This window comes from Antedon bifida, chromosome 2 (assembly GCF_963402885.1).
Source record: "Antedon bifida chromosome 2, ecAntBifi1.1, whole genome shotgun sequence".
In the NCBI taxonomy this organism is placed as follows: Eukaryota; Metazoa; Echinodermata; class Crinoidea; order Comatulida; family Antedonidae; genus Antedon; species Antedon bifida.
Window position 1 is genome coordinate 34288015 of NC_136227.1, and position 26299 is coordinate 34314313.

Sequence of the window (26299 nt, forward strand, 5' to 3'; positions counted from 1 at the left end):
ATTAAGGTCAATTTCAATGGTAGGCCTATATCACTTTTTGTATTGTATTGTATTTCCGATTTCTATTTCTGAAAAGGTTTATAGAAAACCGCATTTTTGACCTAAAATCTTAACTGAAGCATGACGAGCTTGTGTATGAAATGCTTTTCACACTTGAAATCACGTTTATAATAAAAATGTTCAATAGAGTTATACACCATAACAGTCCTTTTTGTTGTCAGCAGGTCTGTCTATAGCCTATGGGCCATTGAAAAACATGCGGACAATTAAGTAAGTTGTTTCCTAGTTATAGCTTACATGAATTTATTTCTATCGTTCAGTTGGAAAATTGTTTACACAATAAATGGTGGTACAATTACTGATTCTCAACTTTACTTTTACTTACTTTTTACCGTTATAATAATAAGTTGTAATTGGGCTACAATTCGTAGCAAAATCTATTGACTGGGATTAAATTTAATGCAGTATATTATGTTTATGGCAAGTCACAAGATGGACACAAACTGCCATGATAGTCAGGAAATGGACGTGGACATTTTAAGAGAACAAGCTGCTAGCAAGGTTCTCAAGTGCTACGTAAAACTGCAACGTTTAGGTAACGTTGTGTCTTAATTTGTCTTCTTAAAAGTCTATCTGATTTAACTTAAGTAATCTAATATAAGTTTTATCAAAGAGTTACTTTACGTATTATATGTATCTTCTATATTTTTTTTTCTCTTTCGTGGGGCCAACCCACTTTTATTTCATTCTTCATATTACACATTGTAGTTATATATAGAAATTGTATAAAATGTCATTAAAATAAAGTTTTAAATATATATATATAAATAAAAATGTATCTTCTATAAATAATAAATATCAATCATTCAGTTTTAGGCGATACAAGCAGATGATCTCATTCACAAAACAACAGTAGTATTGTTATTGTTTACACGTCATGTTAATTTTCTTCTTTAGAAATTCCTGAAGAATTGAAACTTGAATTTCAAAACCGAGGAGATTCAACAGATATAATACTCTGTTCAGACGAAGACACAAACAGCTTATCAAAACCAGAGTCTAGTAATAACGGTAGTCTGCAAGATGCAAATGATTCAAGTACAGAATGTACATATTGTGACACCAGTGCCTATAGGTCTACCATCCCTACAGAACAGTTAAAAACAAATCAACATGCCGATAACAGTTTTGAACCCCAAATCTCCGAACACGCCATTGATATGAGTATAAGAAAAGAAAATAAATTGATTAACACTTGTACTTGTGAGTTTAAAGTATCAAATGATGTTGACGAAAAGAAAAACGAGGCTGATATTAATGTGAATAATCATGTTATAGGAACCACTGAAGGAAACAGTGAGTGCAACGAATTAATTATTGTCGAAAACCCAGAACAATTAGACATCAACAAAACCGATGCTAAAATCGGTAATCGTGATCATTTGTTCACACATGTTTCTATATCTCCACACAAGCAAAGTTCTATTACATGCAGACATGAAGAACCGTTAGACCTGCAAGTGAAAAAGGCATTCGAAGGTAAAATTCCAGACAGAGAACCAGTTTATAAATCTACCGTCGTTTCGACAGGTCTAAAACACAGTTATGTAGGTATTCCTGTAGATAACTGTTCGGTTAAACAAAGAAAGATTGATCAATCAATTTCAAATCTCGAAGGAGACTTTTCTGAGCTGAATGGATTGAGGGAGACAGACGAATCTGTCAAAATGTTCAAATGCTGGATATGTAACACAAGTTATACATCTTATGATGTTTACCTTCGACATGTTATGGAAAGTTGTACGCAAAGAAAACAAGTGACAATAGATGTTTCCAACAGATTACCAAACGTAGAAACTGTTCCTGCACCAATAAGCCTTCTCGATAAAGCAAATCTTAGACAGACAAATACCAATCAGACCTCCCGTGTCAAAGGTTTAAATAACTCTGAGGAGGATAGTTCGACGCTTTATTCGAGTACACTTATGCGTCTTGCTTCATTGGCCAAGTTAAGCAGTAGCGGTATTTTACAAAACAATATGCTGCAACCTAATACTCAACAAATTGATAAAAAATGTAATACCTTATCTTACACAGCGTCCACCTCAGGACAACGTGGTGTGAATTTACAACCAAGTACCTTCATACCGCCACCACCTTATCCTAAACGTAATCAAACACCGGATATTCAACAACTTAAAAATCCGGTCCGGGGTGATTGTATACAACCAGAAGCACGGCTAGCAATACCAGTGCAACAATTGGTAACTAATAATATACCAATAGCAGCACCACAAATAGTACCACAGGTACCTGTACCAGTACCACAATCAGCACCACAGTTACAAATACAAATAACAAATCTACAAACACCAGCACGTATACAGATACAAGAACCACAAATAGCACCACATATACCAATACCAGTACCACATCAGCTACCATTGCAAACGGCAAATCTACAGATACCAGAACCACATCTACAAATACCAGCATCACATCTACAAATACCAGCACCACATCTGCAAATACCAGCACCACATCTACAAATACCAGCACCACATCTGCAATTACCACCACATCTACAAATACCAGCACCACCTCTGCAAATACCAGATTCACAGCTAGCAGCAGCAACACAGTTAGGGCAACTACCAATATGCCTACGACAAATACCACCACTTTTCCAAACACAGTCTATTGGAATGCACAAGCCTAGCATACGAACCAATACCACTTATTTTGCCCGTAACGCGACCGCGGATCGCCACCGACTAATGCCACAGATGAATAGGCCTAGGCCTACCATTAGGATAAAGGTGCCTGTTCCGTTGTATGAAAAGTCGCCAATAAACACGTCCAATGTTTTTCAACGTAACCCAATTCCAAAACTTCTTGCACACAAACAAATGCCTATTTCTTTGGGATACAGAGTAGAAAAAGATCACTCCTTGTGTAGTTTGAATTTGGAACGATGGAAGAGGCAATCCACACTTGCCAGGAATCACTCGAGTGTGATTCAACAATCTGTCAAAACAGTGTTAAATGTTCCCATTCAGCAGGATTTCCATTTGATATAATCATGGAAAAATGATTATCTCTCCATAATTCACATAAGTAGTACATTTTAAGCGTATTGTAATTAGGGCTTATACACTAAAACCTTTAATTCGGTATTTGAAATGCAATTTTTATGTTTGTTTTTCGTATTTTTAATGTATTTTAATATCATATCTTGCCAAGACAGACAATTTACAGTACGAGAGTATGGTCTAAAGAGTAAAGAGTATGGTCTAAATAGTAAAGTAAAGAGTATGGTCTAAAGAGTAAAGTAAAGAGTAAATAGTATGGTCTAAAGAGTAAAGTAAAGAGTAAGTAGTATGGTATAAAGAGTAAAGTAAAGAGTATGGTCTAAAGAGTAAAGTTAAAGAGTATAAATAGTATGGTCTAATTGGTATGACGTCTGCAACAAACATTTGGAGTAAGAAGTTCTCTCTCGTATCGGTCTCCTCTTGCACATTATTATTTTAAACATTTTCACCAAAATGTATATTATTATATAATTTTTAAAAAAGCATTATTTTTTTATTTTAGCTGTATATTGCTTGATGGCTTATAGTTGTCTTAATTTTTGTTTTGTTTTTGTAAGTCCTGAGTTTATATCTTGTTATTATGATTAAATAAAATACATATAGATATATTCTTATATGCCTATTCCAATTATTATTGCGTGCATTAAGTACAGTGTTATATCCCATTGCTCAAGCATAATCGTTGCAGAAATAAAAGAATCAAATTCCTGTCTGTCAGTCATCGTGACCTGCATTGTTATTTTGATTAAGTCGGGTTCATTATAATAGGCCTATAGTACGTTGTTTATTATCTGTAACAATGATACGAATTTTCGAGGTTACCTTTTCAATATTTAATTCCTACAAAATATAATTGTTGGCCTACACGGTTGTATAAGAGAACGTTATTTCAACCTAACTTCTTAAAACCAAATAATACGAGTTTTGAGCTTCTTGTGAACCCTTTAAAAAAAATTAACGTTACTAAAATGTTAGGAGTGCAGACCAAAATACAGACGACACGTGAGGCAGTCTGTATTATGATTTAAACCTAGATATCGATTAGCTTAGCAGTTTTAATTGAATTTGTATAGAAGGTTTTATACGAAGAATTGCTTTATATAATCAATAACCATTTATCTTGAAAATGTCTAAAGACGATACATTAAAGTTATAGGTAGACATTAGGAAACGGAAAAAGACAGCGGCTTCTATCAACGGTAGGGAATTCGTATTTTTCAGTGAAATAGTTTTGTTCTTAATTTTAGAAGCTGATTAGGCCTAGTTTCTTGGTCCCGCACTTATAAGCTAGGCTTAGATTTCGCTGCCCATATAATAATGGATCATGTTAAATGGGTCCTACCAGCTTTTTCAAATAGGAATGGACCGTCATAAACCGTGTTTGTCTTCAATCATCATTTCCTTACGTTCGTCCTAATTATCTTTTTAGTAGAATTTACATTGAAGAAGATGAAAAAGTCAGTGACGTTTCAGAACCCGACAACAGAAAATGGTTGTGATAGAATGGTGGCATTGCAAAGCTCAAGCGAGAGGTTATTCCGGAGAGCGAACACATTGAATTTGACGGAAAGTCTTCGTTTAGACCGTCATATACAGCAACTTAGCTACAGGGTACAAATAAATGAGACTCACAACATTGCTATACAGGATAAGCTTAGAAAAAAGCTTCAGGATCATGATTTATATAAAAAGGCATTGGTTCACATAGTGTCTTTGCAGAATAATAAAGGGAGCGACTCTAACACACTGCCTCCACTGTACGGCCGATATAACGGAAGGTGCTATAACACTACGGCCTACGAACGAGACATGGTCGTAAAGCAGATAGAGTTACAGAAAAAACAACAAATCGAGAAACTACTTGAAAAAAGTCGGCTTAACAGTGATGCGTTGATAGACAGGAGTTTGCCTACAGACTATTTACTACAACACTCAAACAAGTCTTTATATCAACGTTTTAATGGCGTTCCTTTTGCAAAGCAAATAGGAAATATACAACATAAATCAAAAGCAATCTCTGTGTTTAGCAAAATGCATTTAAACGTTAAAGCGAGAAATGAATTTCGGAATGCTCCATCGACTGTCCAGAAGACGTCGAAGGGCGTATTCCAGACATCTTCCACTGTTTAATCTTAACCATGGACCTATAAATTAGATCTAATTAAATCTAAGGTTTATGGTTTAACCTTTTCAATCAGACAGAACGAGACCGCAGTATTGTACCGGTATATGTTACAAAGAAACCTAAACTACGATAATATTATTTATGTGTGAATAATGAATGAATCTGCCTGGAACAACAAAGGTATTGTGAGCTGCTAAAAAAGCGTTTGTACATTATAATTCCATTCGATGGTTGACTAATGAACCACAACTTGACCCGAATGCTTCTTTGTACAAATGAATGAATGAATCGGGTTAGGGTTAGGCCTAATGGAAAATAGATTAATATTTTATTTAAGTATACGACACATTGTTGTGTAATGCACCATGATTGTGGGTTCGGGTAGGCCTATAGACGACGGTAAATTTAAAAGTGTATTCCGACCACGTAACACCAGACATTATGGTTCTTGATCATCTACGATACCAAACGCTCACATTTATGTTAAGTAGGTGTTACTGGCCCTAGCCGATCGCTTCGGTTGAGTTTCAGTTTCAATTCAGTCGCATCAATACTGTGACTTCGGATGCCTTGTAATTATGGAACAATGCCGCTTAAAGCCGGTTTCCCACTTGACGAATAAACTTTTTGTGACGTGGAAAAATGTGCAGACTACTCAGGAATGTGAAACTCGTTTGCTTCTTAAACCTTGTCAAACTTTATGTGACAAACAAATGTGATGTTCCCATATATGGACATGATGATGTCACTACCATATTTGGCCACATCACACCTTTTTTTTGTCAAACTAGTTTGATAGTGTAGACAGTGCTTTAGAGCATGAAGGAAATATATATATACTATATATTTCCTCCATGAAATTAGAGAAAGCGTGTTATGAGTAAACAACTTATATTTGTTTACTATATAGTCTTATTTCTTGTATATTTCTACTTTAGCTTAAGCGTTATTGACACGTTTACCGTATTATCCATCGTAGCCATTCAGGTGCTACAATTCTCAAACGATCGGTCAAATTAGTCGTTCTTTGACTCCCAAGTTTCTTGAGTGTTATCTGATTGACAAATCAAGTTTTCGACAACCATATTCAGTATGATGTTTTATTAGAAGTGATTTAATATATTTTTGTTATATAATAATATATAAAACGGTATAAAATAATTGTATTATAATTTTAGCTAAAAATCAATATATATATATATTTATCAGTAATCAGTATTTTTTTTATCATAACACATCGTAATTTGTTCTATGTTAAACTAATTAATACGTACATTTAATAATACGAAGTATATGTTGACAAGGTAAAACTCGTTTTACATAGAGTGCGCTCTTTCTATTTATAGAGAACGCTGTCTTGTAAAATAAAAACAAGGTAAATCGTTGTATATAGAGTGCGCTTTTTATACTGCGTCGTCTTCGTTTACCACGTGATCAAAGAACTCAATGCCGTGAGACAGATCACCATGACAAAAGTTGCAATCATCCCAGATCCTGTATTGCCTATAGTTTCCGAGTATACAGGAGGAATTTCAGTCTTGCCTACAAGAAAAGAACATAAAAATCATGATGATGCCTTCATACATTGGATATAAAAAGTGTATATTTGTATTATAGATAAAATTATATCCTTATCTTCTCATTAGAGACACAACGCAAGCGCAATGAAAATTTGGATAATCCATCGCTTGTGATTGGTTAAATTGATTACGTCGCGCTTACGTCGTTGCGTTACGTCCTAGTAAGAACCAAACCGTAAGTGGTTTGACCAATCACAAGCGACCGATTATTCGAACTTTTACTGTCATTGGTCAACACACTTTGTTGCGTCTACGTCCTTGCGTTACGGCTAAATCAAGAACACAAATAAAATAGACCTTACCAGTATTACCTTTGCACTGACACTTATCACAGATATGTTCGAAATTGTGTTTCTCACAAAATACTTCACACATGAAATCTGGACAGCCAGGAACAGCTAAAAATAAGTATTTGTAATTAATATTATTAATTACATCGTTGGTAATAGGCCTATACATTGTATCACTTATATTATGAGTAAAATTGGCCTGTTTACTAGGATTGATTTAGATATGCACACATTTGGTATTTCTCTCATCGTGATCGGAAATAAATAATTTTAAAGTGACGCAATTACCTGGTTGGTCGAGCGGTTCCATACAAGCACGCCCGCACCCGTTTGAACAACACTTAAAGGAACCGGTACAGTTGGAGTCGGATGTACATTTCTCGGCACAACTTCCAACATCATCTGTTTTTACTTTGGGACAATAACCTTTCTTTGGAACTATAAAGATGTAAAACATTAAATGTTTTTCATAACTGCTTACTACTAACATACAGTAGTCCAAATTGCACATTTCATAGGCCTAGGTATAATTGTAATTGGGACCAAAGATCCTTCGGTTAACCCAGGAATGACCAGGATTAATGATGTAGGAGAAGACAATGAGCCTAGTGAATCGCAAACAGCTATAGTAATATATCGGCATTATTTAGTGAATAGAAATCAATGGGATGGAAATATAGCTAATGAGAATGTGATTAGAGGTCAAAAACAAAAATTATATAATTACGTTTGCATTGACATATATCGCAGCCATTTTCGTCTTGTTGGAAACCGTGTTCACAAAACATCCTACACATAACTTCTGAACACATCGGATTTGCTGAAATATGTAAGATTTAGGATTATTGTTTTTCTTAAAAAAAATAATACTATATAGTTTATGTTGTAATAAAAATATATTTACGTTTGCATTGACAGATATCGCAGCCATGTTCATCTTGTTGGAAACCGTGTTCACAAAACATCATGCACATAACTTCTGGACACATCGGATTTGCTGAAATAAAGATAACATTTATGATTATTTTAATTCTAAACAAACAACAATTAATACTTAGTTGATATAGCAATAACAATATATTTACGTTTGCATTGACAGATGTCGCAGCCATGTTCATCTTGTTGGAAACCGTGTTCACAAAACATCATGCACATAACTTCTGGACACATCGGATTTGCTGAAATATTGGCCAAAATGAAGATTATTTTATTTCTTAAAGAAAAATAATTTAAATTATACAGATTATATTGTAATACAAAATATAATTACGTTTGCATTGACAGATATCGCAGCCATTTTCATCTTGTTGGAAACCGTGTTCACAAAACATCGCACACATAACATCTGGACACATTGGATTTGCTGAAATAAAAGTAAAATTAACGATTATTTTTTTTCTTATAGAAAAATAATTTTATATAGTTTTTTTTGTATTAAAAATATATTTACGTTTGCATTGACAGATATCGCAGCCATTTTCGTCTTGTTGAAAACCGTGGTCACAAAACATCAAACACATAATTTCTGGACACATCGGATTTGCTGAAATACGAGTAATATCAAAAACATAAAATCTCCATATTGCAGAAAAAAAGACTACATATTATTCTATTGTATCGTTGTATAATCTATTGATAGATACAAATCATAAAGTAAATACCTGGTTCTGGTTCCACACAAGAGTGTCCACATCCATTTGAGCAGCATTTTTTAGTTCCATTACAGTTCTCATCTCTGCTACATTCTTCAACACATATGCCAACAGTGTCGTTAGCAATAGTAGGACAACTTCCCTCTTTGATAACTGTAACGTACATTTAAAAATGAGTGGTTTTGTTCTGGTATGAATTTTTAAGCTTCATAATTTATGTTTATCAAAATAATATCTTTTCAAAATTTAGCAAATAAAATAAAAATATATTTACGTTTGCATTGACAGATATCGCAGCCATTTTCGTCTTGTTGGAAACCGTGGTCACAAAACATCATGCACATAACTTCTGGACACATCGGATTTGCTGAAATATAAGTAAAATTAACGATTATTTTTTTTCTTATAGAAAAATAATTTTATATAGTTTTTTTTGTAATAAAAATATATTTACGTTTGCATTGACAGATATCGCAGCCATTTTCGTCTTGTTGGAAACTGTGTTCACAAAACATCGCACACATAACTTCTGGACACATCGGATTTGCTGAAATAAAGGTAAAATAAAGATTATTTTATCTCTTAAAGAAAAATAATGTTTTACTATACAGATTATGTTGTAATAAAAATATATGTACGTTTGCATTGACAGATATCGCAGCCATTTTCATCTTGTTGGAAACCGTGGTCACAAAACATCAAACACATAACTTCTGGACACATCGGATTTGCTGAAATACGAGTAATATCAAAAACATAAAATCTCCATATTGCAGAAAAAAGACTACATATTATTCTATTGTATCGTTGTATAATCTATTGATAGATACAAATCATAAAGTAAATACCTGGTTCTGGTTCCACACAAGAGTGTCCACATCCATTTGAGCAGCATTTTTTAGTTCCATTACAGTTCTCATCTCTGCTACATTCTTCAACACATATGCCAACAGTGTCGTTAGCAATAGTAGGACAACTTCCCTCTTTGATAACTGTAACGTACATTTAAAAATGAGTGGTTTTGTTCTGGTATGAATTTTTAAGCTTCATAATTTATGTTTATCAAAATAATATCTTTTCAAAATTTAGCAAATAAAATCAAAATATATTTACGTTTGCATTGACAGATATCGCAGCCATTTTCGTCTTGTTGGAAACCGTGGTCACAAAACATCATGCACATAACTTCTGGACACATCGGATTTGCTGAAATATAAGTAAAATTAACGATTACTTTTTTTTCTTATAGAAAAATAATTCTATATAGTTTTTTTTGTAATAAAAATATATTTACGTTTGCATTGACAGATATCGCAGCCATTTTCGTCTTGTTGGAAACCGTGTTCACAAAACATCGCACACATAACTTCTGGACACATCGGATTTGCTGAAATAAAGGTAAAATAAAGATTATTTTATCTCTTAAAGAAAAATAATGTTTTACTATACAGATTATGTTGTAATAAAAAATATATTTACGTTTGCATTGACAGATATCGCAGCCATTTTCATCTTGTTGGAAACCGTGGTCACAAAACATCATGCACATAACTTCTGGACACATCGGATTTGCTGAAATAAAGGCAAAATAAAGATTATTTTATTTATTAAAGATACATAACTGATACTGTCGTTTATATTGTTATAAAAATATATTTACGTTTGCATTGACAAATATCGCAGCCATTTTCGTCTTGTTGAAAACCGTGTTCACAAAACATCAAACACATAACTTCTGGACACATCGGATTTGCTGAAATACGAGTAATATCAAAAACATAAAATCTCCATATTGCAGAAAAAAGACTCCATATTCTATTGTAGCTTTGTATAATCTATTGATAGATACAAATCATAAAGTAAATACCTGGTTCTGGTTCCACACAAGAGTGTCCACATCCATTTGAGCAGCATTTTTTAGTTCCATTACAGTTCTCATCTCCACTACATTCTTCAACACATATGCCAACAGTGTCGTTAGCAATAGTAGGACAACTTCCCTCTTTGATAACTGTAACGTACATTTAAAAATGAGTGGTTTTGTTCTGGTATGAATTTAAAGATTCATAATTTATGGGTTATCAAAATAATATCTTTTCAAAATGTATCAAATACAACAAAATATATTTACGTTTGCATTGACAGATATCGCAGCCATTTTCGTCTTGTTGGAAACCGTGGTCACAAAACATCATGCACATAACTTCTGGACACATCGGATTTGCTGAAATAAAGGTAAAATTTAAGATTATTTTTATTCTGAAAGAAAAACAAATAATAATTTATATTTTATGTTGTAATAAATAATTACGTTTGCATTGACAGATATCGCAGCCATTTTCATCTTGTTGGAAACCGTGGTCACAAAACATCAAACACATAACATCTGGACACATCGGATTTGCTGAAATAAAGGTAAAATTTTAGATTATTTTATTTCTCAAAGAAAAATAAGAATACTATATAGTTTATTTTGTAATAAAAAATATATTTACGTTTGCATTGACAGATATCGCAGCCATTTTCGTCTTGTTGAAAACCGTGGTCACAAAACATCAAACACATAACATCTGGACACATCGGATTTGCTGAAATAAAGGTAAAATTTTAGATTATTTTATTTCTCAAAGAAAAATAATAATACTATATAGTTTATTTTGTAATAAAAATATAATTACGTTTGCATTGACAGATATCGCAGCCATTTTCGTCTTGTTGGAAACCGTGTTCACAAAACATCATGCACATAACTTCTGGACACATCGGATTTGCTGAAGTAAAGGCAAAATTTTGGATTATTTCAGTTCTAAAAGAAAAAGAATTAATATTATATACTTTATGTTGTGATAAAAATATGCTTACGTTTGCATTGACAGATATCGCAGCCATTTTCGTCTTGTTGAAAACCGTGTTCACAAAACATCAAACACATAACTTCTGGACACATCGGATTTGCTGAAATAAAAGTAGAATTTAAAAAAACCATAAAATCTCCATATTGCAGAAAAAAGACTCCATATTCTATTGTATTGTTGTATAATCTATTGATAGATAAAAATCATAAAGTAAATACCTGGTTCTGGTTCCACACAAGAGTGTCCACATCCATTTGAGCAGCATTTTTTAGTTCCATTACAGTTCTTATCTCTGCTACATTCTTCAACACATATGCCAACAGTGTCGTTACCAATAGTAGGACAACTTCCCTCTTTGATAACTGTAACGTACATTAAAAACAAAGAGTGGTTTTGTTCTCGTATAAATATAAAGATTCATAATTTATGTTTATCAAAAAAATATCTTTTCGAAATTAATCAAATACAATCAAATTCTTTTTACGTTTGCATTGACAGATATCGCAGCCATTTTCATCTTGTTGAAAACCGTGTTCACAAAACATCATGCACATAACTTCTGGACACATCGGATTTGCTGAAATAAAGGTAAAATTTAAGATTATTTTATTTCTGAAAGAAAAATAAATAATAATTTATAATTTATGTTGTAACAAAAATATAATTACGTTTGCATTGACAGATATCGCAGCCATTTTCGTCTTGTTGAAAACCGTGTTCACAAAACATCAAACACATAACTTCTGGACACATCGGATTTGCTGAAATAAAGGCAAGATTTAGGATTATTTCATTTCTAAAAGAAAAATAATTATTATTAGGCTATATACTTGATGTTGTTATAAAAATATAATTACGTTTGCATTGACAGATATCGCAGCCATTTTCGTCTTGTTGGAAACCGTGTTCACAAAACATCATGCACATAACTTCTGGACACATCGGATTTGCTGAAATAAAGGTAAAATTTAAGATTATTTTATTTCTGAAAGAAAAATAAATAATAATTTATAATTTATGTTGTAACAAAAATATAATTACGTTTGCATTGACAGATATCGCAGCCATTTTCGTCTTGTTGAAAACCGTGTTCACAAAACATCAAACACATAACTTCTGGACACATCGGATTTGCTGAAATAAAGGCAAGATTTAGGATTATTTCATTTCTAAAAGAAAAATAATTATTATTAGGCTATATACTTGATGTTGTTATAAAAATATAATTACGTTTGCATTGACAGATATCGCAGCCATTTTCGTCTTGTTGAAAACCGTATTCACAAAACATCATGCACATAACATCTGGACACATCGGATTTGCTGAAATAAGTATAAAATAAAAAAGACATAAAATCTCCATATTGCAGAAAAAAGAAACATTTTCTATTGTATCGTTGTATAATCTATTGATAGATAGAAATCATAAAGTAAATACCTGGTTCTGGTTCCACACAAGAGTGTCCACATCCATTTGAGCAGCATTTTTTAGTTCCATTACAGTTCTCATCTCCGCTACATTCTTCAACACATATGCCAACAGTGTCGTTACCAATAGTAGGACAACTTCCCTCTTTGATAACTGTAACGTACATTAAAAACAAAGAGTGGTTTTATTCTAGTATAAATTTAAAGATTCATAATTTATGTTATCAGAAAAATATCTTTTCGAAATTTATCAAATACAATCAATTTCTTTTTACGTTTGCATTGACAGATATCGCAGCCATTTTCATCTTGTTGGAAACCGTGTTCACAAAACAACATGCACATAACTTCTGGACACATCGGATTTGCTGAAATAAAGGTAAAATTTAAGATTATTTTATTTCTCAAAGAAAAATAAATAATAATTTATAATTTGTGTTGTAATAAAAATATAATTACGTTTGCATTGACAGATATCGCAACCATTTTCATCTTGTTGGAAACCGTGGTCACAAAACATCATGCACATAACATCTGGACACATTGGATTTGCTGAAATAAAGGCAAAATTTAGGATTATTTCAGTTCTAAAAGAAAAATAATTAATATTATATACTTTATGTTGTGATAAAAATATGATTACGTTTGCATTGACAGATATCGCAGCCATTTTCGTCTTGTTGAAAACCGTGGTCACAAAACATCATGCACATAACATCTGGACACATTGGATTTGCTGAAATAAAGGCAAAAGTTAGGATTATTTCAGTTCTAAAAGAAAAATAATTAGTATTATATACTTTATGTTGTGATAAAAATATGATTACGTTTGCATTGACAGATATCGCAGCCATTTTCGTCTTGTTGAAAACCGTGTTCACAAAACATCATGCACATAACTTCTGGACACATCGGATTTGCTGAAATAAAGGTAAAATGAAGATTATTTTATTTCTTAAAGAAAAATAATTTGTTTTTATACAGATTATGTTTTAATAAAAAATATATTTACGTTTGCATTGACAGATATTGCAGCCATTTTCATCTTGTTGAAAACCGTGTTCACAAAACATCATGCACATAACTTCTGGGCACATCGGATTTGCTGAAATAAAAGTAGAATTTAAAAAAACCATAAAATCTCCATATTGCAGAAAAAAGACTACATATTATTCTATTGTATCGTTGTATAATCTATTGATAGATACAAATCATAAAGTAAATACCTGGTTCTGGTTCCACACAAGAGTGTCCACATCCATTTGAGCAGCATTTTTTAGTTCCATTACAGTTCTCATCTCCACTACATTCTTCAACACATATGCCAACAGTGTCGTTACCAATAGTAGGACAACTTCCCTCTTTGATAACTGTAACGTACATTAAAAACAAAGAGTGGTTTTATTCTAGTATAAATTTAAAGATTCATAATTTATGTTATCAAAAAAATATCTTTTCGAAATTTATCAAATACAATCAATTTCTTTTTACGTTTGCATTGACAGATATCGCAGCCATTTTCATCTTGTTGGAAACCGTGTTCACAAAACAACATGCACATAACTTCTGGACACATCGGATTTGCTGAAATAAAGGTAAAATTTAAGATTATTTTATTTCTCAAAGAAAAATAATAATACTATATAGTTTATTTTGTAATAAAAATATAATTACGTTTGCATTGACAGATATCGCAACCATTTTCATCTTGTTGGAAACCGTGGTCACAAAACATCATGCACATAACATCTGGACACATTGGATTTGCTGAAATAAAGGCAAAATTTAGGATTATTTCAGTTCTAAAAGAAAAATAATTAATATTATATACTTTATGTTGTGATAAAAATATGATTACGTTTGCATTGACAGATATCGCAGCTATTTTCGTCTTGTTGAAAACCGTGGTCACAAAACATCATGCACATAACATCTGGACACATTGGATTTGCTGAAATAAAGGCAAAAGGTAGGATTATTTCAGTTCTAAAAGAAAAATAATTAGTATTATATACTTTATGTTGTGATAAAAATATGATTACGTTTGCATTGACAGATATCGCAGCCATTTTCGTCTTGTTGAAAACCGTGTTCACAAAACATCATGCACATAACTTCTGGACACATCGGATTTGCTGAAATAAAGGTAAAATGAAGATTATTTTATTTCTTAAAGAAAAATAATTTGTTTTTATACAGATTATGTTTTAATAAAAAATATATTTACGTTTGCATTGACAGATATTGCAGCCATTTTCATCTTGTTGAAAACCGTGTTCACAAAACATCATGCACATAACTTCTGGGCACATCGGATTTGCTGAAATAAAAGTAGAATTTAAAAAAACCATAAAATCTCCATATTGCAGAAAAAAGACTACATATTATTCTATTGTATCGTTGTATAATCTATTGATAGATACAAATCATAAAGTAAATACCTGGTTCTGGTTCCACACAAGAGTGTCCACATCCATTTGAGCAGCATTTTTTAGTTCCATTACAGTTCTCATCTCCACTACATTCTTCAACACATATGCCAACAGTGTCGTTGCCAATAGTAGGACAACTTCCCTCTTTGATAACTGTAACGTACATTAAAAACAAAGAGTGGTTTTGTTCTCGTATAAATTTAAAGATTCATAATTTATGTTTATCAACAAAATATCTTTTCGAAATTTATCAAATACAATCAATTTCTTTTTACGTTTGCATTGACAGATATCGCAGCCATTTTCATCTTGTTGGAAACCGTGTTCACAAAACATCATGCACATAACTTCTGGACACATCGGATTTGCTGAAATAAAGGTAAAATTTAAGATTATTTTATTTCTCAAAGAAAAATAATAATACTATATAGTTTATTTTGTAATAAAAATATAATTACGTTTGCATTGACAGATATCGCAGCCATTTTCGTCTTGTTGGAAACCGTGTTCACAAAACATCATACACATAACTTCTGGACACATCGGATTTGCTAAAATAAAAATAACATTTAGGATTATTTGAATTCTAAACAAAAAACAATATTTTATATAGTTTATGTTGTAGAATATATTTACGTTTGCATTGACAGATATCGCAGCCATTTTCGTCTTGTTGAAAACCGTGTTCACAAAACATCATGCACATAACTTCTGGACACATCGGATTTGCTGAAATAAAGGTAACATTTTAGATTATTTTATTTCTGAAGGAAAAATAAATAATAATTTATAATTTATGTTGTAATAAAAATATAATTACGTTTGCATTGACAGATATCGCAACCATTTTCGTCTTGTTGAAAACCGTGGTCACAAAACATCATGCACATAACTTCTGGACACATCGGATTTGCTGAAATAAAAGTAAAGTAAAACAGCATAAAATCTCCATATTGCAGAAAAAAAGACTACATATTATTCTATTGTATCGTTGTATAATTTGTTGATAGATACAAATCATAAAGTAAATACCTGTTTCTGGTTCCACACAAGAGTGTCCACATCCACTTAAGCAGCATTTCTTAGTTCCATTACAGTTCTCATCTCCGCTACATTCTTCAACACATATGCCAACAGTGTCGTTAGCAATAGTAGGACAACTTCCCTCTTTGATAACTGTAACACAGTACATAAACCGAATTAAAGTTATCAACTGTAGTATAGTTTAATAGCTATCAATACCACTTTTTAAAATAAAATAATCAGAAATATATAAAAATAGGCCCTACCTGGAATTGGCGCCAAACACACGTGACCACACTCATTGGAACAGCACTTCATAAAACTGGCACATTCATCATCACCTGTGCACTGTTCTGCGCATGCTCCAACAGTTCCATTGCCTGGTATTGGACAATCTCCATGCTTGATGCCTTTTTATACAAAATTGAATTATTTTTAATATTTTGTACAAAACATTCTTTCATAAGCTTGTGATTTGCGACGACCGATCTAGGTCAGGTCAGGTCAATCGATGTGTGTCGTGTGTCGTTGGTCGTCTGCTGGATTTACAAACCGCCAAAACATGTGCCACACATTGAACTGTGCAAGCATTACCATTGTCCATCTATGTTATGGCTTGATTGTAATCATAACATCATTTTGATAAGCAAAGTTCTAAATAAAAGGCGATTGTGACCAACATGTTGTTGTTTCTTTATCTTTTCACTATTTTGACTTGATAACTTAGATTTTTGACCACGAAATTAAACGATAAAAGCGTGGAGAAATTAAGTAACAAATAATAAAATACAAGGTATGAGGTAGGCCTTTTTAAATATCAATCAAATAAATTACGCGTACAAATTACAACAGTGGCATTTTCGACAATCTATTACATCTTCACTGCTCATTTTGTATGATCAATTTGTACATTCTTCTGCATATTATACATAAACTTGACCTTTTTTCTATTACCTATTATGTACAACACTCTATAATGTTTACCATTCTATCAAGTGTACTTACTCACTTCTTTAAATATGCGTAGATGCACGTGAACGATTTCAAACTATGACTGACAATGAAAGAACAACCTTTTGAAAATTCTTAAAGATTGAATTATATAATAATCGCGTACAAGTCAAGTTGAGGACTCATTTAGATTGCGTAATGATACCGAGACGCGCAGCAGTAAATACATATTAGATTTTAAGTGATTTTTAAAAACGCAGTACGGTATAATCAAGTATTTCAGATTTTCCAAATATGTTCTTAGATTTATAAAGTTACTTCTTTAGATTATGTTTAATTGATATAAATCGATTATGATGATTTTTCAATTAATGCCTATAAAGTTATAAGCATGTATTCATTATTATCCGGCCGATCCGGTATCCCGAAGCACAAGATTCATAATATCGTTTGGCTTGACTTTGTGAAAATTTAAAAATGAATCTTCAAATATCTCTAGAGTTTAGCAATTTTACATTTTTGTAAAAATCAAAATTCACAGTATCGCTTGACTTGACGTTTTTTATTTTATTTTTATTTTATTTACTCATTTAGAATCCATTCAACAATACATTTAAAATACATAAACAAAGAATAAATACACAAAAATGAGATTTTAAAATGTATAAAAGTGAAATAATATCAAAGTGAATGGATGCAAGGACGACCCATGAAATCGACAAGTCAATGCACTTTCTACGATTGTAATGTTGTCTGGACGGTAAAAATATATATAATATAAAAAGGAAACCTACTTGTACCAAGACCGAACGATGAAACTACGAATATTAGCAGGAAAACTATATTTCTGATGTACATAGTGAGAGCAATTCTGGAAACACTGTGCGTTTATCGAGTTGCAGTTCTATACTGATGTAAACTTATTGACAATATCAGGAGCAAAGTAAACACTTATTTATAATACTACCAAGTTTATATTACTTGTACACAAATGGAACGGATAGAGTCGTAACAATAACAGTGGTATAATGTGTGGCTGGTTCCATCCGGTGACGTGCGTCGCCTTTTTTCTTTGTTATGTTGGACTACTTGAGAAGTAAGTAAAAATATTGGAATAATAAAGTTCATTATGGTGAAATTACTGTCAACTTCGACCCACTACCATTACCTTTTAATGATATTTTCTGCCAACCGATTGATCTTTCAAATTTGTTGACATTTCAAAATCATGGTTCTGTTAACTTCTGTGTACAGAAAAAAATATAAAGATGAAGTAGATCATAAAATAAAATATGGGGGACAAAATTATTCAACGCACCGTGTCCAATCAAATACTTGAACTCTTCTGGTGGTTGGTAATATTATCGTATGATATTCGGTCATTCCTATTCAATCAAACAAGCAAAGTAACACTAATTTATCTTATAAAATATAAAAATAATACAGAACAATATTCATAAATAATATAATATAAACAAATATACAAAACACGAAGGAAAACAAATTGTTAGAGAAACTTAAAATTTCAGGGTACCGAAATTATAAATATTGTACTGTAATAATTGAATAGGATTACATATAACTTGATGATAAGCGTTGACAAGTTTGAAGCAAAAATGGGGGGCTTGCTGGAACTCCACTCGCCACGGGCTTAGTTATTGTCATCATTATCATGATCAGGGGCCTATTCGTCTTTTGTCTATAGGTTCTAGACTGAAATTAATTAAAGATTAATTTAAAAGATAAATGCTTTGGCACATATGACGTTTCATACATATAATACTTGAGCTCACAAATTAATTTTGTTTTTTCAGACAAAAATTGAAAGGCCAACTGGTGGACTAACATAAGACAATAACTACAGACTTGGGGAAAGTAGACATTGCATACACTAATCGTTTACATGGGGTATCAAAGGTTGAACATCATGGTCATCATCGTTTTAATTTTGTATTTCAGTATCAACGGTGGGCGGTTTACGTTTTCATGTCCTTCCGTTTCAAATATATATTAATTAGAGAAAGGTACTCTAGATTGTCTTGATTAGAGAATGTTTTCGGAAATGCGGCATTTCCGAGACATATACATCATTAGGAACGACAGTTAGGAAGTGGCAACGTGACAGGATATGTGGACACTTTTGTTTAATTCACACACTACAAGGAGATTCCAACATTCATGAGCTCTGATTGGATGAACATATACAGACACGTTCAATTCGAGCGAATATCTGACGTTGGAAAACAAGCGACAGGCAAAGAAATGTCGCTGTCCCTTAATGTCCCTAATAAAGAATGCTACATGTGTAAGAACACTGAATATAATGGCCAAATCTTTATTATATATTTATGCTAGTTATGATTTTCACTCCTCAACATAACACCATACTATTGCAATGTGCTGTAGCCAACCGCAAAATATTAAATTTCGACCGAGAGCACCCGGATGATGAACCGAACAATACAAAAATCATTCTATAACTGACAGGTATATGAATTGAATTATGAAGAACCAGGGAAGAGTAAAGTTAATTTAACAATAAAACAACAGTAAAAGTAGGCCCAACTATTAGATAATGCCCATGTCATTGCGGGTAACAATGGGCTACGGAGCTGTACAAAAACACGTTCGATCAAACAATTAAACTAAAAACACAAATACACGTCAGTACTCACATTGCTAGTTTGAAGCACATAAATTGCAAGAAATGAGAAAGCAAACAACGAAAGTACAAATACCGGTACAGTTTTGTTGTTGCATTGGTGTCTTGTAAAGGCCAATTTAGCGGTAACGGTAAGCGAAAACCGCGTAGCTTGTCCCACGTAGAATCTGTATCTATCCTGAGCGGAAACCACACGTCCGCTCCGCGCTTTGCGTAAATGGGCATAAGGAATAACATAGATTCTATATTTCTATTACCGCTTGTCTGTGTAAGTTGGCCTTGCCACTGCTGCTACACAGCATCGACTTAATCTCAATATTCAAATCAGCTGTGTACAGGTGTTATATTAAGCACATGACTACCCTGGCGTGAACTTCAAAGGGAGCAATGCTGCCGTCATCATGAAACATCCTTAAAGCCGAGATCCCAATATGACGCAACGCAAGCGAAAATTCAGATAATACATCGCTTGTGATTGGTTAAATTGCTTATGACGTTGCGTTACGTCCTAGTGGGAATCAAGCTTTACTATTATCTTGCACTGCCGTGGTGTTCAACCGCTTAGAATAAAAACTACAGAAAGCCCATATAGAAGATATAAAGAACTCGAGATTTGGATGGGGTTTTAAGTCATTGATTAATTATTGAATAGGCAGGGTCAGTTGATATACCTTTTTTTTTGTTAAGTCATAAAAAAACATCTTTAATGTAAGTCATCACATGCCCAACCTGATTCTCTCGGCTTTTCTTAGTTATAATTGAAAATAACATAGGCCTACATAAACACAGTAAACTACTGTATGCTTGCTTGATAACTTTATTGAAGAAATTAGTATAGAAAACGATATAAGCGTGTTTCATATAATTATTCAACTATGCGTAAAACTGAGTAAAGCATTCAACAAATATATAGAACTTGTTAAACTTGTTAAAAAAAGTCATATTTATATTATATTTCTGTTAAAAACTATGTTCAAGTCACTCCAGCCCAGTATGTCTGCAATTGAGTTATGAGCATCCAATTAATCTATAAAGAAAGCAAACAACGTTTAAAAATGAAACGTGAAAAACAAAATCGGAATCTAATATACAGAACTGAAAATTAAATACCTGACTACTTGTTATCCACAAAATTGCCATCTCCACTGTCACTGTCACCACTACCTTCAGATGTGTCTTTTTAAAATATATAGAAGATAAGAATGTTAAATATATGATACAGTTAAAAGGTTAAAAAATGTTTTGTTATCAATCTAGCGGCTACAAAATTCGCATGTAAACAGGCCTACGTTAGGAATATGTGTTAAACTGTCAAATATTCCAATCATATCAATAGGCCTATAATCACAGATATATAACAAATGGGATTAGCCATATTTGCAAGGTGGATATAGCTAAAAACAAACTATTTTAACTATCATACCTTCCATACAAACATGTCCACAACCGTTGGAGCAACACTTTTTATCGCCATCGCAGTCCAAGTCTTCAGAACACGTGTTAACGCATGTACCAACAGCTTGACCATCCTCTACTGCTGGACAGCTTCCCACTTTGACAGCTAAGATACAAATTACAGTTTTGTAAACTTAAACGTTTCTAATAGTTTTTACTTAAATCAGATTATTATACACTAATGTTTATAAAAAATAGTTGTAATCCATCATTATGTTAATGCCAATTATTTATTTTGATAGGCCAATATAATATAAACAGAGAATGAACGTACCTGTCGTACAAACATGTCCACAGCCATTGGAACAACACTTTTGGTTGCCAGTGCATTCGTAATCGTCAGAACACATGTTAACACATGTACCAACTTGTCCATTCTCTACGGCTGGACAGTTACCAACTTTGACCGCTAAAATATAAATTACCATTTAGCACTTTTTACTCATTTTCACTTAAATCAGATCACAAAATATTTTAAAATTATGGTGGCAACATCATTATGTTTCTGTGCTAAGAGAAATTCCTTTCTTTAAATTTTTGATAGGTAAATAGGCCTATATGAACAAAGGATTGACGTACCTGTCGTACAAACTTGTCCACAACCGTTGGAGCAACACTTTTGGCTGCCAGTGCAGTCGTAATCGTCAGAACACATGCTAACACATGTACCAACTTGATCATCCTCTACTGCTGGACAGGTTCCAACTTTGACCGCTGAGATATAAATTTAGCAATTAACCGTATGTGTTTTACTCGTTTTTATTCAAATCAGATCACTTTGGGGAAACATTTTAATTATAGCAATCTATCAATATGTTTCTTTTCTAGGAGAAATTCCAGTTTTTGTTTTTGATAGGCCAAGCCAAGACTTACCTGTTGTACAAACTTGTCCACAACCGTTGGAGCAACACTTGCTTTTGCCACTGCAGTCTAAGTCTTCGGAACACATGTTAACGCATATACCAGATTGGCCATCCTGGACTGCTGGACAATTTCCAACTTTGACGGCTGAAATAAAAATTATCATTTTAGCAATTAAACGTATGTGTTTTAAAATTACTCGTTTTTACTTAAATCAGATCACTTTGAGAAAACATTTAATAATATATGGCAATGTTGAATCCATCATTATGTTTCTTTGCTAGGAGAAATTCCAGTTTTTTTTTTGATAGGCCAAGCAAAAACCCTAGCCTACCTGTCGTACAAACTTGTCCACAACCGTTGGAGCAACACTTGCTTTTGCCACTGCAGTCCAAGTCTCCGGAACACGTGGTAATGCATATACCAGATTGGCCTTCCTGGACTGCTGGACAATTTCCAACTTTGACGGCTAAGATAAAATTCATTATTAAACAAATGTGAATTTTTCTCTATTTATTTATAATCTATCTATCTGCCAATGTTCATGGTTATATAAATATCTAATGCTGTAATATGTCAGTGCTTTACTATGAGCCATTCTAATGATATACCTATATAAACAGTTTAGTTAATAGTTTAACCGGCAACCGTACCTTCCTGACAAACATGGCCACAACCGTTGGAACAACACTTTTGTGTGCCTTCGCAGTTGTAGTCTCCAGAACACATCTCAGTGCAAATACCAACTTGTCCATCTACTGCTGGGCAGTTTCCAGCTTTGACGGCTAAGGTAAAATCACCATTTAGTGTATTTATGCGGTTTTATTTTTGTTTTCCCTTCACATATGTAATTCTATAATACACCTAAGTTGACAGTTAGTTTATGTAAAATGTTTTTTATTTATGTCAGTGTTGAATCTAGTGGTATTTTTTTATGAGCAATTCCATTACATACCTTCCTTACAAACATGTCCACAACCATTGGAGCAACACTTTTGGTTGCCTTCGCAGCCGTAATCTCCAGAACACATCTCAGTGCAAATACCAACCTCTCCAGCCTGTACAGCTGGACAGCTTCCCACTTTGATGGCTAAAACAAACATGTTTTCAGTTAAATCAAATCACATTGACTTTTCATACTATAATATTTATTTTGGTTTATATAAAATGATGATGATGACTCAGTAGTGAACACAGTGGTATTTTGCTATGAGCAATTCAAATAATTTTTTAAAAAATAATTTAACTTACCTTCTCTACAAACCTGCCAACAGCCGTTGGAACAACACTTCTTATTACCATCACAGTCGAAGTCTAGAGAACACGCTTCACTACACATGGCAATCCCATTCGGTGCTGGACAACTTCCCACTTTGACAGCTAAAACCAAACAATATTGTTTAATTAATTTTATCAAACTTCGTTATCAATTAAATCAAATCGCATTGTTCTTTTTCATACACACAACCAGCATGGTCAGATTCAGGTCGTACGCATTAGTAAATCCATAGGTACCTTTTGCTACTTTGTTGTGAGCATCTTAAATTAAAGGCATATTTAGGCACATTTTAAAATGATTTAACTAGCAGCCTACCATCTTTACAGACATGTCCACAACCGTTAGAGCAGCACTTTTTATCGCCATCGCAGTCCAAGTCTCCGGAACATTCGCTAATGCATGTACCAACTTGACCATCCTGTACGGCTGGACAAGTTCCCTCTTTGACGGCTAAAATACAAATCAACATTTAGCAATACTTATTTATTCAACATTTTTTCATTCTAACAGCTGCACTAGCAGTACAGCTGAATTGAAGAGGTCAAACAAAAATAATACAAGCATATGCAATTAAATATCAAATTACATACAGATTATTTAAAGTTAAACAATTTTTTTAGATATATGCCAATGTATCAAGTGGTATTTTGCTTTTTTATAAAGCAATTCAAATTATTGTTTTTGATTTGTCTAATTGCATTTGTAATATCTTAACTTACATACCTTCTCTACAAACTTGTCCACAACCGTTGGAGCAACACTTTTTGTTGCCAAGGCAGTTGTAGTCTCCAGAGCACATGCTAACGCATATACCAAAAACCCCTTCACCTACAGCTGGACAGCTTCCAGTTTTTATGGCTAAAATAAAAAATATTATTTATAAATATAATTTCTCTCTTTTTTTCTTCAGATGTTTATAAAGTGCATGATGATCTTTAACGAGAAATTCTAAATTATTTTTGTTTCGTATTTTTAGGAATGTGTCCCTTGATATAGGCCTAAACATTTGTTAATAGTTAAACTAACATACCTTCCTGGCAAACACGCCCACCACAAGCGTTGGAACAACACTTTTCATTGCCTTCGCAGTCGCAGTCTTTGGAACATACGTTAGCGCATATACCAACTTCTTCATCTGGTGGTGGTGCTGCTGCAGGACAGCTTCCCACTTTGAGGGCTAAAATAAAAATAACTATCTTTAGCATGAATGTCTTTCTACTTTATAAAGACTGTAAATACACTTATACAGAATACATCGAAGAAAGATCGCAACATAGTTATGCTGGTCATGCGTATTTTTTGTAGGTTGAATATAATACACAACAGAAAACAAATGTTTTGGTAAAATAGCTTGTTTCACTCGAACTTTTCCATTTTATCGTGTTTTTCAAGCTTAGTACAAGAGTTTTTACCATCATCATTACATCCAGGTGCTAGTTGGTATATTTCATTTTCTTTATTTCGGACAGTACATCCATATACAAAACAAATAGAGAAACAAGGTCAACAGCCATAAGTCGCGTGCTCTCAGAAAAAAAATGAACTTTCAAAAAGTAATGTACTTTAAAACTTTTCTGTACATCAAAACCGTTCAAAAAGTACAGAAAAGCGATAAAACGCATAGTGATACCGGACCGACAGACAGACCGACAGACTGACAGACCGATCGACCGACATAGTGAACTATTGAGTTAAAAATAACCTAAAATATCCTAAAATATATAAAAAAAGTGTTTTCTGTATTTAGTACCGTAGTAGTCCTAGCCTATATGTTAAAGCTACCAATAAATTCTGATAGTAGTCAGCATAAAAATGGTTGCGATATTTCTTCGTTGTATTGTAATTTTTCTGTGAAATCGATTCTTTGGTAGTACATAGTATACTTATACATAATGTGTTGCAATCAATAAAATATAATTTTAATGCCTTTTTCGCGATAATACAATAAAATATTAAGTTGATTCAGGAGTAGGAGTATAACACAGTTATTTGTACTGTATCTTCGTATACCCTAGTACCATAGGTAAATTGGATAATACAATGTCACATGTATCACATGTGACGCTTGTGGTATGTTACAGTTGATAAAGGTTTATGAGCTGTAATACAGTTGTTACATGTGATATCTATTTGACACTGTATTATATAGTTTGCCTATGATACAGGGGAAATTGTAAGTAAGAGTACGGAGAATCGTCTAAAATGCGATGGTCTTACCTGAAGCTGTTCTAAACGTGAACACAAAAAGCAGAAACACTATGCAACAACTGCTGTTCATCTTGAGACGTCTTCTTCTCTTTTGAACAATACGAACATCTGTCATCACCTATATACTCATGAGGTACATTTTTTCAGACTTTTATAGTTTTCAGAGGACTTTATATGATATGATTCTACATATTTATTTAATAATATAAAATACCTAATAAGTTTTTTACTTTTACACAGACGGGACCGACACCCATTAAAAATACAATGTATTTGTAGGAAAGAATGTACTTTCACTCTTCGCTGGTATTTGCGATATTTGGTTCATCCAGCACTTCACATTTTTTCTTTTGTTAAGCTTACGTTTACACGAGTAACGAGGGTCTTGTATTGAGATAGTAAGTTC

General features: G+C 32.9%; 3 protein-coding genes across 3 annotated transcripts in view; 2 read left to right on the plus strand and 1 right to left on the minus strand.

Moving 5' to 3' along the window:
• Nucleotides 1-26299, plus strand: part of LOC144834825 (kelch-like protein 17) — a 107295-nt gene that overhangs the window by 39078 nt on the left and 41918 nt on the right. The window lies entirely within an intron of this gene.
• Nucleotides 4542-5222, plus strand: LOC144834684 (uncharacterized). The gene has a single exon (XM_078689579.1). The coding sequence runs from the start codon at nt 4542-4544 to the stop codon at nt 5220-5222; it is 681 nt and encodes a 226-aa protein (XP_078545705.1).
• LOC144834685 (uncharacterized) lies at nt 6380-26008 on the minus strand. The gene is made up of 55 exons (XM_078689580.1): nt 25903-26008; nt 24716-24862; nt 24409-24543; nt 24001-24135; nt 23658-23786; nt 23362-23496; nt 23060-23191; nt 22741-22875; nt 22419-22553; nt 22125-22259; nt 21820-21954; nt 21514-21651; nt 21206-21266; nt 20620-20663; nt 16744-16887; nt 16487-16630; nt 16275-16349; nt 16091-16183; nt 15913-16005; nt 15730-15822; nt 15464-15607; nt 14881-14973; nt 14697-14789; nt 14514-14606; nt 14249-14392; nt 13850-13942; nt 13666-13758; nt 13482-13574; nt 13298-13390; nt 13033-13176; nt 12825-12917; nt 12452-12544; nt 12079-12171; nt 11813-11956; nt 11602-11673; nt 11418-11510; nt 11235-11327; nt 11051-11143; nt 10871-10963; nt 10607-10750; nt 10400-10492; nt 10219-10311; nt 10034-10126; nt 9853-9945; nt 9588-9731; nt 9378-9449; nt 9194-9286; nt 9014-9106; nt 8749-8892; nt 8358-8450; nt 7992-8084; nt 7815-7907; nt 7376-7525; nt 7100-7195; nt 6380-6759 (listed from the first exon to the last, which is right to left on the minus strand). Exons 1-55 carry the CDS (start codon nt 26006-26008, stop codon nt 6641-6643), a joined length of 6000 nt encoding a protein of 1999 aa, XP_078545706.1. The 3' UTR covers nt 6380-6640.